Source organism: Diadema antillarum, unplaced genomic scaffold (genome assembly GCF_040938485.1).
Source record: "Diadema antillarum isolate AM-2024a unplaced genomic scaffold, OU_Dant_1.0 seq00001670_RagTag, whole genome shotgun sequence".
Lineage (NCBI taxonomy): Eukaryota > Metazoa > Echinodermata > Echinoidea > Diadematoida > Diadematidae > Diadema > Diadema antillarum.
In genome coordinates, this window is record NW_027272367.1 from 31,212 (window position 1) to 52,023 (window position 20,812).

The 20,812-nt window shown below is 37.8% G+C and overlaps 1 protein-coding gene across 1 annotated transcript; it reads right to left on the reverse strand.

Moving 5' to 3' along the window:
* Positions 1-4,656: 4,656 nt before the first annotated feature.
* Positions 4,657-19,717, reverse strand: LOC139711563 (uncharacterized). The gene is made up of 7 exons (XM_071623438.1): positions 19,481-19,717; positions 18,432-18,471; positions 12,810-12,944; positions 12,070-12,104; positions 9,791-9,955; positions 8,051-8,162; positions 4,657-6,187 (listed from the first exon to the last, which is right to left on the reverse strand). Exons 3-7 carry the CDS (start codon positions 12,844-12,846, stop codon positions 6,051-6,053), a joined length of 486 nt encoding a protein of 161 aa, XP_071479539.1. The 5' UTR covers positions 12,847-12,944; positions 18,432-18,471; positions 19,481-19,717; the 3' UTR covers positions 4,657-6,050.
* Positions 19,718-20,812: the final 1,095 nt, after the last annotated feature.

The window sequence follows — 20,812 nt, forward strand, 5'->3', positions numbered from 1 at the left end:
TTAATAATGTGCATTCTGGTAACTTTAACTGTTACGTATACATGAACTTCAATCCTATCCATGCACGCCAATTTTCAAATTGCTGCTGCTATTGTTGGATCTGTATATATTAAGGAACAAATGCCATTGTAGAAACCTTATGCAAACTCTAACAACTTGTTTACGAATCTCAGATCTCTGGTATGGGCTTCTTCACCTTTAAAGGGGTGGTATAGTACTGGTGGAGATGAAAATTGGGCTTTTAACTTTTTTTTCGAGATATCAAGAAACCACTTGTGAAAAAAGCGCAGAGCATACCGTTCTAAGGGGAATTCCAAGTTTATTTGATGAAAATCGGTTTTAGAATGGCTGAGACATCTGAAAACAACGTAAAACAAAGCAATCGTCAGGTGGGTCCTACCTTTTATTGGGATTGCTCTTTTCTCCTCCTTTTTTTTTGGGGGGGGGGGGGGTTATCTCAGCCATTTCAAAACGAATGTTCATCAAATAAAGTTGAATTTCTTTTGGAATTATATGCTCTTTCATATTCCATAAGAGGTTTCTCATTAGAAGTTGAATATGAAGTTAGGTCTCAACCACAACTATAGGAAATCCAGTCCAAACATAAGTTAGTCTGATAAGCAAATGATAAGAAAGAGTAAATTATTACGCGTTCATCAGTAAAAACTTTCGGGTGAAAAATAAGGAAGTTATGGCATTTTGAAGTTTCGCTAATTTTTCGGGAAATAGTTCTTTAACAGTCAATACAAATATGCAAATGGCAAAGTGAGCATGAACATGTCATTCCCTCACAACTTGCCAATTATAGTTTGTACAAAAAATGTTGAAATTTCCAGTTTTTCATTCAAACGCAGTTATGCCCGAGGCTCATTAATCCTGGTATATCTTACTGATTACTATTCTGAAGTTATTCAATCAGGAATAACATCATGTTTCAGACTTCAATGACAGAAACATTGAATTACGTGATGTTGTTGTTTTTTTTTGTACACGATCAATGGAAAATTATGAGGTTATGACATGGTTAACTCATTCATTTGCAAATTTATATCTACTGTGCAAGAACTGTTTTGCTGAAATTAGCAAAAGTAAAAATGTCATAACTGCCTTATTTTTCATCCGATTTCAGTCAAATTTTTACAGTTGAACGCGTAAGATTTTACTCTTTTTTTTTCTTTTTTTTTAATCAGACTAACTTATATTTGGACTGGATTTCCCCTTTTACGACAGCAACAGCAAAATTGTTTGGCCCGAACAGCCAGGGATCAGACTACACAATTTTGTTGTAAAACATGGAGAAGTGTGTACAAACAGATTAAAGCAGAAGAGGGATAACAAATTGAATATCATGGCCATCAATTTTAATAATGACAAAACAGATTCAAAATTGAGAGTCTTCAAGATTATAATAAACCTTTGTCATTTATAGCATAATATGTGCGCTTTGTTGCAATTCATAGGTGTGGCAAGTTAAATTATATAACAGTGCCTAACTTAAAAGCAAAAACACAAGTTAATGTTGTAATAAAGGCATATTTGACCCATTCCTCTGAACATCACACCTAAAGGCATAGTCAAAACAAAATGAATACAGCTTTGTGATGAATTGTAAAGTGATATGGCCTATTTCTAATTATCCCATTTAGATACTTTAAGCGGTAACGCCCTTGAACCTTTAAAATTAACTACACGAAAACGATGTTCTAAATCACGCGAATACATCTAGTTGACAGATTTGTATTACCTGTACAGTGGACTCCCGTTATAACAAAGCCTCGGGACGGGCATTTTTCTTTCGTTACATCGAAATTTCGTTATATTCGAACAAACAAGCAATACAAATACATATGCAAAAAATGTTACAGTCTGAAGTTTCACTTCGTTGTAACCAGAATTTCGTTATAACCGTGTTCGTTGTAACGGGGTGCACTGTATATGCACTACTGATTCTTATACACGCCTCTACAGTCAAAACTATTTACAGGCTTGACGTCTCTGGCCCACAGTGAACTAAAGGCCTATGGAAGGACACTGCAAAGTGTGCATTAAGCATTCGCTATTTAGAAGTGGAAAAATTAAGGAAATTTACGCTCTATAGTAAAACACAGCAAAACGAAAATAAACTTAGCTGGTGAAGTATCATCTCGGCTTAATACTTAATTGTTCTTTCCTTTTTATTATTATTATTTTTATGGGAGGGGGGGGGTGAGGGAAGAAGTAAAAGTAAAACAAAGGTCTCACGAAACGGAATTTTCCTAAACACCACAAAAGAAATATGACACCGAGTAAAAATCATGTGCCACAGAGGAATCTAATTAGTCTTTAAAGAGACATTATACTTGTATTCTGGATGCATAAACTGCTTTCATCGCAAGGCTCGGTCATCTGATGAATACTTTCAAAACAAATCTATTGATAACGAAACAAAACGGTTATTCATGTTTGAAACATCACACTATGTACGTCTAAAAAGACAAGAATTGCACAGTTATATTGAAACAAGATAGATTTGTTCTTAGTGGTCAGCCGTCAAGAGTGGCCATCAAAATAATGTCAGATATGTATTTTACATTAATTTATTTGACACAGACTGCATTTAACTTTCAAATACTTGTCAGTGTGAATCAGTCTTGGATCAGTTTTGAGGCCAGTTTTGAATTGCTTGTCATTGCTAAAGGAATATGAGTAAACCACACTATACGTTGTGATTACCTAATAAGCATCCCCTATTAAATCTAATAACATACACATGCTATGATTTTTAGATCTAAGCAAGACATATCAATGAAGCGTAACCTTTCCACCATAGATAGTACTTACATACTTGTTTACATACGTTTTGCAATTCGGAAGATATACCACAAAGGGAACTTTTTGAAGAACATCTCACAACTACAAAGAGCAAATACTTGAAATCTTTGAAAATATTTTCAAGTTCACAAATACTTAAAAAACGCTGCGCAAAATAAGTTTACGCTAAACATGTGTTGATACTGCCTTGTTGTTTACGAAAAAGTCATGATAAATATTCGCCAAACGATTATTATAGACAAGTTTAGAAAGGTTTATTAAAATTGATCGTATCATACCTGGTCGCTCAGGGGCTAAGATTAATTGCGTAAAACATTACAAATACTATGTACAGACAAATTCAAACCTTCAGACAGTTACACAATAAAGCATTTACACGTATGATAAAAATGAGTGAGAAAATATTATAATTACACAAATCAATAGGTTGGGAAATATAATGATATATAAGATAAATACATATATAACATACACAATAAGGACGTATTACACAATTTTGAATACAAACATAACTATAATATATATATATATATATATATATATATATATATATATATACATACACACTGTAGTCACTGGTTTGAGCATATTTCATGGTAACTTCTTGAATAATGATATTATCAAAAGAATTGATGGCTGTGGTAAGCAATCTGAACTATTTCCACAATGAGTGCTAAGTATAGGTTTTCCCGGCCAATTTCGCACTTTTGTCAGTCCATTTGATAAAAGGTTCATTCAATTTAGCGAAAATCCTCGTCACTGCACATTCTGTCATTCAAAATTGCAAGTTGGTCGTTCAATTTAGCATTTCGATCAGTGAAATTTGCACATGTGCCTTTCGAATTCGTAAAACGGGCATTCAAATTGGCACGTGCTCTTCAGTCATTCAAATTCGCCAACACTGGCCGAATGGGGTACTTCAGTCATTCAATTTCGCGTATGGGCAGTCAAATTCCAAACATGTTCATTCAAATTAACGTCACGTGATTTTTTTTTCGAAAAGGTGATAACATTTAAACGCGTATTTCTATGTGTCTTTTTGTTTCATCCACGCGTTGTTAAGCAGTAAAAGTATCATATTTTTGACCCTACATGACTCGAGTTTGTTGTTCTGTAACGCCCCTTTTCTTTCACACAATGACCTGTCATTTTAGGCCTACATGTACCAATACTACAGATTAACTTCATCTTCTTACAGTCATGACAGCACAAGTTAGATACAGACGTATTTCTCAAGAAGTTAGAAAAAGAATTATAGGAACATTTGATGATCATATCCTCCACTTCCTAGAAATGGCCGACACACTCGGAATAAAGCGCTCAACGGCCAAATAAGTTGTGGCCACATGATGCACTATCTTCGGACTGGAAGACTCACTAAGCACTTTGAAGAAAAAAAAAAACTGTTGCCAAAATCTCTAAAATGAGTACGAAAATAATTTATGAAATGTAATGACGTTTGCAAAACAATAACTATGTTGAAAAAGAATAAGAAAGAACCAAAGCATAAACATGCGTGCTAAATTGACTGCAAAATATGTTAAATTGGATGCCCAAAAATGAATTCGAATGAACGAGTGCAGCATGTCGGTGATCACGTGACCATATCATTCTAAATTGAATGAACGAATAACGAAATGGTGCTTGTTTCACGAATTTCGATTGAAAAAGTGTTAATTAGAATGAGGCTAAAGGTAATTTGAATGCTCCAAAATGAATTTGAATGAAGAGATCATAAAATTGAACTACCGAACATGTCATCTACGCTAAATTTTGCTAAATTGAATGCAGCAATTAGGAATTGGACTGACAAATGTGCGAAATTGGCCGGGAAAACCTATATTAGACGATTATGCCAACGCCGCTATCTAATGTGATATCAGAGTGGGTTGGTGATGGCGACAAAAAGAGGGTATGACGTCACAGTTAGTAAACAAATTGCAAATGTTTGACTCTTCGTATCTACAGAAAGGCATATGAAGGCATCCTCATACTGATGAACTTCTATAATTCATAGAAGAGTGGCACGACAGAAGCTCAGACAGCAACAAGACCCCAATCCATCTTCCATGCATTCTTGCAGATTATTACTTAAGAAAACAGCATAATTTACAGGCTTTTGGAGACCTCCAGGCGATAATGTGTCAACTGCATATACATGTACTTGAATAATACCTGCCAATTTTGGAGGAGAGCTGACCATTTTTCAAAAAGAAGATCACAATGTGAAGACTAGAGCCCAATTAGGTCGGCCCCAATGGGGCCATCCATGGCTCTGGCATAAACAAATTTGAAAGTACATTCAATGATGTATTCATTCAGAGCATTTCTGGTTTTACAAAAGCTCTGAAGCTATATTGGACATTCTCTAATTTGGGGAATTTATGGATTGCCATGAGGGGAGTGGTGCGTGTTGGCCATGGGTACGTAGTCATATTTTATCACGATATATCTGCCAGCTTTGGCGAGAAATTTGACCCTGCGTTTACAAAAGGTCATGATTTGCGGATCAAGATATTCATGCCAGATCCAGGAGTGGCTCTCAATTAGCCCCTAAAGTGATAGAAAAGACTTTCTAATATGAAGATTACTTGTACAGGATGGGATGATACATAATTTGATTACATAAATTTGAATAAATTGAGATCATAATTACATTAGAAATATTACCTTCCAAGTTTAGTTAAAATTTGACCAAGAATTTATACAAAGAAAATGAAAACGTCGGTTGAGAATGACAAGGGCGTTGAGTTTCCACTACACCAACAGTGCTAAACATGGAAATTGACCATGGAGAAGAACATTCTGATATTTTTGTTCAAAGATTTCTTGATTTGGAAGGTATGGGGATCCCTCATGGGGCCCCCCGGGGGGGGGGGGGGGGGGGTGGTATTGTGCCCGTTTGAACAAATTGAAATCCTGTCACCCAAGGGATGCTTTACATGCAAAGCTTGGTGAAAACCCGTCAACAGGTTTTCAAGGAAAGGGCTTTTTAATGTAAAATGTTTATGCACGACGCACGACGGACGACGTACAATAAAATTTACGGATGCTGGACAATGAATGTTCGCAAATATCAATGTATAGTCAAAATTTATACATCAACGTCACCTCGTACAATGCCCAACGCGCAGGGAGCATCAGCAATACACAGTATGAGAGAAAAAAACAAATCAGAGCCTGATATTGAAAGAGCGTGAAAAAGTGGGAAAAGACCAGGAAGCTTCAACTCATGAAGCTCATGGTGCCATGATGTTGATGTCCATCCAGTTTTCATTGCTTCTCAGGATATTCCTCGCTCGACGAAGTTTATCCTTGATCTTGTCAAAACCAGCGCCAGTAATTGCAGAAGCTGTATTGGTGCCCATCTCGGGAGCTGAAGAGAAATTGAATGATAAATACTTCTATTTGAATCAACATCGACGGAAGTGCTACATTACTTCATTGAAAAAAGAAATCCACCCCAAAATAAATAACAATAGAAAGAGAAAATAATTCCCTAGGAACATTTAAAAAATTACAAAAATCGGATAAGAAATAAGGAAGATGTGACATTTCGAAATTTCACATTTTTTGTTTGTTTGAAAAACTATGTTTTTTTTTCTTGACAAGTCCTTATGAATATTTAAATAAGCGAGTTATAATGATGTCTTGCCCTCACAATTTTTCATGTTTGTTACCTGAAATTCGGGGGAAAATGCTATTTTAGCTAATACAGGTAAAAACATCCCAATATCTGAATATATCAGAGTTACAATTTTTCATGTTTATTTTGGGTGGTTTTAAGGTACGTTTTATATTTATACAGCTGAAACACGAGATTTTGTCAATTCTGTGCGTTAAATGGATAATAAATGAATTGTGAGGGCATGACATTAAATCTTGTTGACTTAGATATTCATAACAACTGCATGGTCAAGAAGTGCCCCCCCCCCCCGAAAAAGAAATTTCAGAATGTCTTAACTTCCCTTATTTCTTATTCGATTTTGATTATTTTTTTCACTGTTCTGCGGGGATTTTTTTTTTTTTTTGCTTTTTCTTATGAAATTGATAAAATTTGGGAGTGGATTTTTTTTTCTCCAAGTTTCTTTATTTGCCACTGAAGGTAACATGTATTTATGCGTTCGTGTATAAATAAAGACTGCACACACACACACACACAAAAAAAACCCCAACATAATCAGTACGTGTGCTACTGTTGATAGGATTGTTTTAAGCCACATTACATATCATAGGGACACAACTATCAACAGGTATTTAGACAGTTTGAAGGGCTATAACAAATTGTCATACAATGATAGATGCAGAATTTGTACTGCGTCATCGATCTAGTGGGCTATATTCTGAGGGGCAGTGGGACACAATTAGAGCGAGTCTAAGATAAAAATATACAATATCATAAACAAATCTGACAAATATAACCAAAACAAAAAGCGACCGTGTATGACTTATGATTCTTTTGAAATGTTTCTATGGATTCCGATGATCGGATCCTCAGTGAGAGAACATAATACAGAGAGGTGTGGTTGCATAAATAAAAGGGTTTCTCTAATCGATATAAAATTGTTCTTTGGACTGTAAATAGTTTATGAACTGACAGAGGGAAGATTTCTGCCAGGAACATAATCTGACATTGATACAATATTTTTCAAGCATTGTGGGCACAGAGAATGTTTTACAATCTATATATGTGTGAATTAACATTTCAAACTCTATATTCTTTTTGTTTAGACATTAGTTATAGTCAAAGGAAGACTTGGGAGGACGGGGATAAAATGGAAAAAAGTTAAACCTCTTGGGGGAAAAATCGTGAAACTCTCAAGGACAAGTTTCTTCAATGACAAACGCAACGAAACAAGAGAGAAGAACACTGATGGGTAAGTTTGGGTAACCTTGCTTGGTAAAGATGTGGTCCGTTTTGTTTGACTGCAAGGACATAATACTTCTAACGAATTAAAAAATTGCTCTAAAATTCCCCAAGGTATATTTCAAACATTCGACTCATCAGGCAATATGCTGTCCTCAAATGTAGTTCAAATGAAAATAAGAAAAGATCACTTTGACTAGTCTACAACCAACACCAAGACGTCACTTGCACAAAGTCCCCCACGCATTGTATGCAAATGACAAAAGAATAACTATGGTTTTTCTTCAGTGTTCAGTCGAGAATCACTATCATAAGTTTTCGATTTGATAAGTTCTCGAGCGAAATCAAGATGGCGCAGGATTCCAAAGTTACCTTCAATGAAGATTCTTCCCATACCCTTCGTTCGACGGGGAGGTGCACCTCCTGTTCGTACGGCAATCTTCCGACTTGTGAAGGCAAAGTCTGCGTAATACTCAAAGAAGCCCTGCGAACAGAATTTGATTTTAGCAACATACTTCAAAAGTGAACACAAGTATTAGATGTAAGGTGTAAACGATTAATTCATAAGTGTAACATCGGCGCATAACAGTTCACAGGAATACCTGACATACCCAACACACCTACTGTAGTTTATCCTGTTATATAGGTTTCCATACCCTACACATGCCAACACTTAATACTGGATTATGTTATGGCTTGGCAACTTTATCACCAGGGATCGGTGCAGGTTTTGTTTGCTTAAACTGAAGCAAGTTTAATTTGGGGACTTGCATTATTTTTTTTAATTCATTGTTTTATTTTTCCATCAAGAAAAGAATACATGATACAAAGTGCATGGTGCATGTGTCAATTTGACTTTCATCCAGATGGGAAGGACAGTTCATAGAACACAATTTGAAATATATGCATGAATGGTATTATAACAACAACAAAAAAAGAAAGAAATTGCACACTTTGCAATCGTAAAAAAAAGGAAGTAGGCATAATCATTACGATGGAAAAGAGTGTTCCACTAAAACAAAAAAACTAAGCTTGTAGTTCGTGGAACACTCAAAAGAAAATAAACAACAAAACCAATACACCAAAGTATATGAAGTAATTGTATAACGTAAAATATATAAATTATTTATGTTAAATTCATAAAATCTCGGTATCTAACTTTGTGTGATATCATTGTACAAAAAGTGAATGCAGAATTTTAATCAATTTGCCTAGTGTCGAACTCATGGGCTGTATGACTCGTGAGCTGTATGACTTATAGACCTATTTTCAATGTCGAACTTGTGGGTTGTATGACTCGTGGGTGTCGGTTTGCTTGTGGGATGACCCGTTTTATGTGGTCTTGTTTTGCTCTATACGCATATCATGTCTTTTTTTGGGGGGGGGGAGTTGTTGTTGTTGTTGGTTTTTTCTTTTAAAAAAAACGCATTTCTGATACTTTTATGTTTTTAATGAATCTCAATGATAACAATAATGTAACGGTGGAGAACCCATTTCAGATCTATGTACATGATAGACCTGTTCTTCCATAGAGTCTAGGATATATAAACCGAACCAACATGTCTTTGAATTAATATAACCAAACATCTTTTACAATCATACATCACTCTGCCCGCTCGAGTAAACTCAAAACACCCCCACCTGACCTTCCCTCCCCTCCAGGGTACTCATCTTAGGCCTCTGACGATACAGTGTAATATCACAAAGCATATTCATCCATTCATTCTGAATAATTCTTCTATGTAGGCCCCCGTACATCATACAAATACATTTTACAGTTCAAAGGCAAATCATTGTATGTTTTTTACCACAATATTGAAAAGTACGTTTACAGTTTTGCGAGTTAGGTTTAGGTAAAATTACTTGTCTCACTTTTGTCTTAAGGAGTAACCGGAGTAAATTAAGGGTATCAATACTCCGATTGTTTTCTAGTAATGACACTTTCGGAGTATGGGTGAGTTATGTGCATTCAATAAGGTCTCCCTCTCACCAATTGCATTTCTGTATACGGATTTGTCGTGCATAACACTTCAAAAGTCAAATCTTGCCCGAGGTATGAACAGCGTCATTACGAAGCGATTGCACTCTATGTATAATTTCGCGTCTGCTTACCTGCAGGAGTTCATCGAGATTTTTCTTGACCACAGGGGATTGACCGACGACTCGTTTGCGGAAGATATCCATGCCCAGCTGATGTGGCATGCCCTTAGTGCTGAGGAGACATTCTTCTACCTTGGCGATGTCGATATCTTGGGTCGAAAGGTTTTGCCAACCATTCTGTTGGTATAACAGCATAGACCTCCTGTCAGCTTGTTTCGTTGACCTTTTCTCACTTGGACACTTGTTGAATATTATACTTAATGTTAAAATAAACCTATAAAACATGTCTTGTGAGCAGGCATGTACAGAGAATGACAGTGCTAAAAAAGCTCTGTGCAGCATTGTATTTGATAAAACCAAAGATTTTTAACTCCTCACACGACTAGCAAATAGTGTCTCATGCATTCATCTCAGTATCCTGCTACTTAAAAATTGAGTCAATCTATGCAGGAAATTATGTTTGTATAGTGCATTTCTCTTTCTTTCCCCTTGGTTATCGCGATTCAGTATGCACGAATCTGTCTTTGATTGTCATTATGTATTGGCCTAGTTAATAAAGGAACCAAAATTAAATCAATTCATCTGGACTTACTGTTTTACTTCCGAGAACGGTTTCACGTCCGATCCTGGACGCTTCATCAGCTCGTCTGATTTGATGGCGGGAAGGCGTCGTTGCTAATCGGCGCAGACGCACTACCGACGTTATTGTTCGAAGTCAGTCGCCGAGGAATTCTCCGGATGACAGAGCTGTACACCCGAGAAGAGGTTGTGTCGCAGTCCCCCACCCTTGTTGAGGGAGGGGTTTTCGGAGTTGACGTAGACGGCTTCCCGGACCCCCCTCTCAAACCACCGAGGCTCCTTATCTAAGATACGCACATCTTTGTCCTTGAAGTTCTGTTTGAAGGTCTTCAGGTGGGAGAAGACGGCCGAATCGTTGCCCAATGTACCTGGTCTTCGATGTTGATATAAGCGCTTATGTAGCGGCTGCCTGGTTTCGCCAATATAGTTCTCTTGGCAACCCTCTCCTTGACACTGTATGGCGTAGACCACGTTGCTTCTCTTATCCTTCGGTACCTTATCTTTTGGATGGACCAGTTTCTGTTTTAGTGTGTGAGCCGGTTTGAAGTAGACAGGAATCCGGTGAATTCCTCGGCGACTGACTTCGAACAATAACGTCAGTAGTGCGTCTGCGCCGATTAGCAACGACGCCTTCCCGCCATCAAATCAGACGAGCTGATGAAGCGTCCAGGATCGGACGTGAAACCGTTCTCGGAAGTAAAACAGTAAGTCCAGATGAATTGATTTAATTTTGGTTCCTTTATTGATCGTTACCTGGATGAATCACAACTTACACCATTTGATTATAGGTCTAGTTGTGACACCAAGGTTGGTCACGTATACTATTGCTAATATCATCCACTTTTTGCAATACATTGTATAATTGCCTGGACTATACATAATTTCTAATACGAATGCAGAAAGACCTGTAGGTGTGTTATATCTATACACTGTCACGTCTATTGTAATAATGCTATAACACTGTATAAGGCGTGTATTAATCTTAAAGGGACTGTACAGTACTGGTTGAGATGGGGATTCATGGTTTTTACATTCCTAAGTGAGATAATGAGAAACCTCTTATGAAATATGAAAGAGCATGTAATTTTAAGAAGGATTCAACGTTTATTTAATGAAAATTGGTTTGCAAATGGCTGAGATATCCAAAAAGTGATAATAATAAAAGACTACACGCCACGCCTTTTATTATGATCTCTTTGTTTCACCTTGTTTTTGGATATCTCAGCCATTTCAAAACCGATTCTCATCAAATAAACTTTTGATACCCCTTAGAATTGCATAGAGTGGTTTCTGAATATCTCGTAACACGTTAAAAGCTAACTCCTCACCTCGACCAGAATTACTGTACACACCCTTTAACCAGTCTGCTTTGAGTTTATACATACGGCAGTTAACCCTTTGAGTCAAATAAAACACATAGGTATGGACAGGATATTAGCGTGGCACGCATAGAAGCTTACGGGTCCCTGTGCAGGACCTACAGGTAAAGCAACTGCTCCTCAAACTCACACAGCAAGTGATTATACACGCAAAAAAAAAAACAACCAACAAACAAATGTTACATTTTAAATGGCACTATAAAATTTACCTACACCTGCCAACCATCATTTCGAATGAAACATTAAATGACCCGACAAACTTTATTTCCCACAAGTTGTAGATCGATAGCCACTACTGAAAACGTTTGATGATAGAAGAGAGTGCATATTTACTTGTGGTTCAAAGATGAACGGGAGCTCTCCGGCAACTGTTCCATGACAAATGCAAATTAAAAAAAAAATGATGTTAGAAAATAAATAGATACCGCTATAGTTTTCTCTGACACAGAATCTACACTTAGATGGTTGATGCTTACTAATATCCTCGGAAATCATTTACACGATTCTGTAAGATTCAGCTGTTAGTTTTTCACACAGTTTTTCCGCGTAGGCCTACATCGAGCGCAGACATAAACACAACAAAAATACACAAACACACAATAAACACCTCCTTACAATGCTTATCAGCCTGGATCATAATCTTATACATTTTTCAAAGAATTAGTATACTGATGTGCAACCATATCCCCCCGCCAACAACACTAACTTCTAGTCGATAATCAGGGACTTTTTATCCTATCACCGCCAAGGACCGTCGCTGGGGTGACAAGACCTTGTATCTGCAATTTTGGTGAAAATGACTTTTTTTGATTAATGGTCAAATAACCGGTTAAGTGATGTCCTGTCCATATCCTAAGTGTCTTAACCCAAAAATGAAGCCACCACGGCATTTCCAAGGAAAGGCTATCCCATTCGCTGTAGTGCTTTGGCTGCCATGTTTTTTGGCTCCTCTGAACATTTGACATTTTGTAGATACGAGGTCTTGTTGCCCCAACAACCAGTGGCAACGTTATGCACAATATAAAAGAAATAAATTATTGAGACATTGGGCCTGAGATAGGACTGACTATAACCTTGCATGTAGTTGATCGCCATGAGAACCCAGGACATGGAGTTGAGGGTGCCTTCACGAGGATTGCATATGCCATTTCGTTCGGCCTTGGCCCACTGCTTCACGATGAGCCCTAGGGGGCCTACACGATCATCCGCTGAAAAAACAAATCAAGCGTTTGTAATTGTTGTACCTTTTGTGCATTCAATTATGATGTGATTATTTATTCAAGCGAAAACAAATTGATCTGTTTACAGCGTATAACAATAGGGACTTTAGATTTCGCATCCAGGACGTGGACTGCGACGTGATGACGTTATTTTCATGATACTGCGCATGCTCTAGATTTTTCTGACACGCCCGTCGCAAGAATCGAGAACGTGTTCTCGAGGGATTTCACGTCCTCCCAGATTGAGGACGGGCAGCGTGCGCAGGTTGTATTTAGCATGACGATTATGACGTCACCACATCTGTACCGTACTCACCGTCGACTGAAATCTAAAATGGTTTTAATCTGGAGTCGCCCGGAACGGTTGGCTTGCACTTTCGGGCGGCCTGCCCGCTGTCGTGTCCGACTGCACAATCTAAAAGGCCCTAACACGTTTTACCCCCGCAGTGACTCATGAAATCTGAGCCATTAAGTGTCGTATAAAGCGTCATGGACTCTATTAGAACGGTCAAAAACCACATCCGGCAGATCGAGACGCCACTGCCAAGGTCACAAGCAACACTCGTCAGGACAAAAATGAACAAGACCCAATTGATAGATCGAGACTCAGTTATCAAGATCAAGTATTCAACCGTGCAAGGCTTCTCACCAGTCATATCAAGTCATGTCATCGCCCACATCAGCATAATATTTAGTCCTCACGAGATTCATTCTGGCCTGTGCATTATTTGCTCTATTCATATCAAATCGTGAATGACACAATTATGCCGGAATATTTAACATTAATAGGAAACATTTTAACAATATCTCCGTGAATTATGTGCATGGGTAGTACAAACGACATCGATTAGGCGCGAGACCGAAGGAAGACGAGGCGGTGAGTTTGCTCAGTCGCTAGCGCTTCTGCAAAGGACCCTGGTTCCATTCTCGACTGAGCAATGTTGTGTGTTTATTCTATTTTATTTATTTATTCAGTCTTATTTCAACAGGGTAGCCCCATCAGTAGGCAGGTACTGTTCTTCCTGGGGGCCCTGGGGACCATGTGTAATCATAATCTAACGCCGTACCCTCTAGTAATTAAAGAGGCAAGACACTACGTCCAATGGAGGTCCCGTGTGTTAGAGAGTTATAACTCATGCACGTAAAAGATCCCGTTTCACTTATTCATCATATTAAAAGGAGTAGGATGTTTAACCCGGTCAAGTGATCCCGCCAAACATCCAAGTAGACCCAACGGAAGACCAGCTTTAGTGTAGCTGAATATGTGCTATTATAGCCATCGTCTCAGATGAAGAATCAAACAAACAAACAAACAAACATTGCAGTTGCTAAAACTAGAAATGTCGCTACGGCGACTGATGCCTCCGCCATAATGCATGATTCTCCCAATAGGTGTATAGTACAATGTCTTCACAATGTGTGATGACAGTTTCACATAACTGGCAAAATATCGAAATAACAGGTTTGTCAGAAATATCTTGAATGTTCACTTTCCACGAACTGGGTTTGCTATAATTGTCTATAAAAGAGTGCAGGTACACATATTTGGGGAATTGAAAATTTTTACTTGACTTCTGACCGACCTTATTATAAGTTTATGCATTGAGTATAATTTTCAAGGTATGAAGAAAGAGTGTAATTACAGTACAAAATATATCTCTTTTTTTTCATTTAAACCTGACCTTTGACCCTTGACCTTTGACCTGCTGGCTGGAAATTTCCAAGAGAATCTCCATTAAGTAATACATGTACATATATTAAATTTTAAAACTAATAATGCAATCATTGCATATACTAGTATATGAGGGAAATAGTAACATTTTGAGGAGTTGACCTTGACCTTTGACCCCTGACTATTGACCCATGACCCCTATATTCCCTAGATAATCCCTGCCAGTCAGTACATGCATATGTACCAAGTTCCATGAAGATACATTGAACCATTTGCGAGAAAAGTGATATTGCAACATTTTCACCTAACCTTTGACCTTTTGACCTTTGACCTTATGACATGAACTCTCTCTGGAGAATCTTTACGCAGTAGTACATGTCTACACTAAGTTTCAAGAAAATAACTGCGGGCATTGCATAGATATGGGGGAAATAGCAACATTTTTAGCATTTGACCTTGACCTTTTGACCTTTGACCTCTTGCCAATGTCACTAGAATTTACTCAACTAATTGTCCCATCATACATCATCCTTGGACCAAGTTTGGTGAAAGCTGCTTCATCCAGTTTTGAGTTATCACGTAAACAGATAAATTTTAGGATTTGACCTTGATCTTTGACCTTTGACCTCTGTCCGATTTCACTGAAAAACTAATCAAGTAATTGTCCCATCATACATCATCCTCCAACAAAGTTTGGTGAAATTTGCTCCATACAGTCTTAAGTTATCGCGTAAACGGATACAATTTCATGATTTGACCTTTACCTTTGACCTTTGACCTTTAGCCGATTTCACCCAAAATCTAATCATTGCCCCATCATACTTCATACTTGGACCAAGTTTGGTAAAATTTCAGTAAATATTACTCGAGTTATCGCGTAAACGAAAGCGGACGGACGTACGGATGTACGGACGTACGGACGGACAACCCGAAAACATAATGCCTCCGGCACCACTTCGTGGCGGAGGCATAAAAACAAATCAGTTTACTCAGGAAGGGATGCTATATAGCTGATACGTTGCAACTAGACAGTATGTTATATCACCTCTCGGGTTAAATCAAGGAGTTGTCTATCAGGTTATTACAGTAATTAATCTCAAAATCTCTGAGTGGTGTCGGAGACTTGAAGATGAGAGATTAAAAAAGTTACCAACCACTATCACAAATATAATCATTATTTTATCACACGATTTAGAGGGTTTTATGCCTAGAGCCCTGCACAGGATATCAGAAAGTGATTATGAGATGCTGGGTTTTTATTTCTGCCTTTTTATTGCATGTCATGTTAGAAAGTGAATGAAAGTGTTTGCGGACAATTTGTTGTGAAAAGTAACGAGAAAGTAACAGGGCCAACTAAACTGGCAATCCTGAGGGCCAGGCAGGCATGACTTTAAATCCACATTTGAGGAGATTGCGATTTCGAAAGGAAACGGATAAAGAAATGAAGGCGGAAATGAACAAAGAAAAAGGAATCAACTTCACAAGCCTCATTTTTGCAATCATGAAAGTGTCATGATTATGAGCAAGGTAATGCAAAATGTAAACAACTGTGATGAAAATATGACTTTGCAGTTATTCGTTCACGTTAGTGACTTGCTCCATGGCATCTGCTCTGTTTCCACAGACGTTACTCCATACATGACATTGAGTACGCACTCCATTGTTCCGGTGACAATAATCATTGCTTCACCGACATTTTTGCGACAATTTGCTCCGGCGGCAATTGCTCAAGGGACAACCGTTCCGTCGAAGTATACTCCCAAGATAGGTCTATGATTCCGTGATTTACTCACAGACAGCCTTGTATTGTCGACTTGCCTGATACTATTGTATTCATATAGCTTGTAGCAATTAATATGTCGGTTTTTTATGATAATCCTTTTTTTTTTTGGGGGGGGGGGGGGGTTCTGTGATAAGTATTGTATTTGGTTTTCTTGTGACATCATATTTATGATAATAAATTCTATTCAATTAAACAAAGCGATATTTGCCCCCCCCCCCCCCACACACACACAGACACACACACACACACACACTTCCGGCCCCTTCGATTTCATGAATCATGGTACAAACATTTGTAGCAGAAATGTATCCTCGGAGCAAACATCGACCATGTAGTTCTCGCAGAACAAAATGCCGTAAATATAGTCCATGGGCCAGGCCAGATTAATTGGTACCATCTGAGGTGGCAATACCTTTTTGGTGTCATTTTGTTTGTCGGGCATAGATATGCTTATCAAGCTGTGATAGCATTTCCAAATGAGTAGCTTAGTCATAATAAATGAATTTTAAACCAATTTGGTCTCGTTGTTATATCCCTATACTTCTGAATCGAGACTAACCGCTATACAACGAAGCGCACTGTCTTCTGTATGTTCACAGGCGTTCTGTTGTAAACGCGGTGAGCTTAGTCTTTATTCAAGGCAGCGAAGGGAATATCCAAGGGTTATGATGTCCACAGCGCTTAGCCTAATATACAAGACGGCGAAGGGAATATCCAAAGCTTATAATACAGTGTATATCCCTTTATCTAAAAACAACAAAAAAGCAATTTCTCGTGAATTTTAGCGTATTTTTCAATTATTTATCATTTTCCGGTGAAAACGCTACGGTGAAAACGCTAATACCACGCCAATGTCGCTTTATTTCCATCCAACAATGAAAGATTATTCAAAAACAATGTACCGGTACACTATACAATACATTATAATTAATAATGTTGTAAATAAACAGAGTGATTTTTGTTTAAAACTGATGTATTTGTTGAGAGGGTGGTATAAAAACAGTATAGATAATCCCTTTTATTAGGAACTTTAGATATGATAACGGTACATTGTTCTAGATAAAGACTAAGCGCACCGCGTGACAGCTGTGGACATCATAACCATTTGGATATTCCCTTCGCTGCCTTGAATAAAGACTAAGCGCACCGCGTTTACAACAGAACACATGTGGACATACAGAAGGCAGTGCTCGTATTTGTATAGCGGTTAGTTTCGATTCAGAAGTATAGGGATATAAAAACGAGGCCAAATTGGTTTAAAATTCATTTATTATGACTAAGCTACTCATTTGGAAATATCATAGCTTGATAAGCGTATCTATGTCCGACAAACAAAATGACACCAAAAAGGTTTTGCCACCTCGGGTGGTACCAACAACCCATTTTTCGGGTCTTGGCCCTTGGACTATTATTCGGACCTATTGACGGCGGAGCTGATGTCACACAATCCCATCTTATTTGGAGCATTATCACCAATTAAACCCTCCCGGAGCACCTGCGATGGAGAAAATATCGGCGGAGCAATTGTTGGCAGAACAATTGGCAGAGCAAAATGTCAGTGGAGCATGATGATGTCGACGGAGCATAATGTCATGGAGCCAAAAGTATTCACGTGCTGCACTGGCATGTTTGTCTGTTTGTGTGTTTGTTTGTTTGTTTGTGGGTGTGTGTGTGTGCGCTCCAATCTTCATGTGACCATTTTGTTTCCTTCGTGTGTTCTTCAGGTAAATTTCTTAAAGATTCACATTTTCATATCCTTCTTGTGTGGTTCGGGTGCAATACTATTGTGTGACCCTCCGTAAGCACCGTAGGTATTAGCTTGGGTTGTAGTTTTGACCATATTGGGGGGCAACTTTGCACGCAATTTAAAATTCAGAATTCATAATGTCATCTTGCGTCAATTTCGGGACAGTCTGATGCCACCCTACATCTGCTCAGTGTCACCATGGTCACGGCGATGACCAATCAGCATCGTACACCATCTGATGGTGCAAAGTCAAAATCTGATCAACTTTCTCACCTTCGACGTACAGTTTCTGAAGGTAGGAATCAAGCACGCCCTGTCATGAAATGATAAGGTAAAAGACGGCTTCAACTACAATGTGACTTTCATGCATTGTGTCGACGGTGACAGCTATTAACATTGTGACATTAAAGAGTATTATAAATGCTAAAACTGCTGTCGTTACAAGTGATATTCATCAAAAACTGCAAAACAGTTCTTTCAATGTTTACAGTACATTGTATTTCGATAGTACACACAGATGTTTGCAATTTCGCATAATCCAATGCAGGCTTATCCGTAATTATTCTCGTTATCCACTATTTAATATTTCCTTTCATCTAGCAGAATCATTGTTTGCATGTGGATATTCCAGTGGTTCCGACAAGCCTTAAGGAAAATGAGGCTTTACTGACAGTTTTCTATCCCACGTTGAAAGGCAGGTGATTGAAATGAGTTACAGTACTCTCTAAAAAAAAATCGAGTGAAAATTTTCACTCTAAAAAGAGTGAATACAAAAAAGAGTGAATTTCGAGTGAAATTGGAGTGAATTTTGAGTGAAAATGCTCATTTTCACTCATTTTGGAGTGACGTCAGGGATCACTCCAAAATCTTCGAGTGATCCCTGACGTCACTCCAAAATGGGTGAAAATGAGCATTTTCACTCAAAATTCACTCCAATTTCACTCGAAATTCACTCTTTTTTGTATTCACTCTTTTTAGAGTGAAAATTTTCACTCGATTTTTTTTAGAGAGTATATTATCAAAATGATCTGCAGATTTGTTGCTGTGTGTGTGTGTGTGCTTTTCAAAGATACTTATTTTTTATTTATTTTTTTATTTTTTTGCATACAGCATGCAACTTCACCGTTTTAACTACAATGTTGTAGACGTTGATAACAGCCCCCATAATGGTAAAGCTGTCATCCTACAACGTCTGTCTATAGGACAAGGAAATGTTAGTATATAGTTACATCCACCTATGAACGTGAATTTTGTTCTTATGCCAAAGGTTGAGTAAAAAAAAAGAAGGAATGTTCATAATTAAAACACGAAGTAGTACATACCCCAGTTACATCAATGTTCAGGTCAATATCAATGCGATGCCTGTAAGTAAGAAAATCGACATTCTTTGGATGAGTGATGAGGCAAAAGAGAATTAAAAAAAAAAAAATCAATCCTCTACACAAAGTGTTGAAACAAAGTATACCCGACACAGTCAGGCAACTGAAATAGCTATAAGACAAGTTATGATGATGACACTACTACTACCGATTAGAAGAGACATAATATATTATCAAGAATTATTACATCACCAACCCATCTCCGCCGACTAGATGCTCACAATTCTGTTGAAAATAAAACTCCACGAAAAAATTGCAGTTGTAGACATTTTTGTTCTGTACGTGCTGTCTGTCATGTGACAATACAACCCATGGGTCACAAATATTTTTTTTATTACCCAAGAACCGCGAGTAATCTATGACATTACCTCTTATCCCGCAGCTTGAGGATTGGCACGTTGGCGGTATCAATGACCAGTGTCTTGGTGACGACAATCGGACCTAATGTTGAAAAGTGACAGCAGTTACATCTGGTGTGATATTGATTTGATTTGATTTGATTTGATTTGATTCGATTTGATTGGATTTATCGATTCCTGTATTATCATTGTACATGAACATACATGTAGGGATACATACATTGTTGGAGCCATACATATATATAAACATAGGTTGTTAACATAATGTTTTTTCTTCATTGCCTTTACACAATGTACAGCAGAAACGTATCAGCATTACAACCGTATACAATGCATAATACAGTATACGGCTACAGCTTAAGCGTGGCTTGAAGACTCGTATGGCTGCAGTAACAATTGTTATGGTTGAACCAAAGAGATTCTGTTTGGGTAGAACGCACACGCACATACATAAACACGCGTCGTTTTATGTACCGGTATGCTGGATAGACATGATGTATGTCTCTAATGATAATGATCTTTCTGTCATATCATTGTTTTTTGTTATTTTTGTTTTCATGGCCATGCCGAAGAACAGCCATGGCCAAAGCTTGTGTCGTGCTGAAATAGAATAAATGAATGAATGAATGAATGAATGAATGAATGAATGAATGAATGATTGAATGAATGAAAATAATACGAGTTCAAAGTATTTTAAGAATTATCATGAAATTCTTACTTGATGGTCCCATCCCTAGCAGGTGACTTTGTAATCTCCTCAGGATCTCCACTGCTCGAGATTTGTCACGTTCCTGATGGCAAAAAAAAAAAAGGAAAGAGAGAGGGAGAGAGAGAGAGAGAAAGACGACATTGCACCATGCAGCTACAGTTCCACGTCATAATGATTTTGGTTTTTTATATTTTGTCCGAAACATTC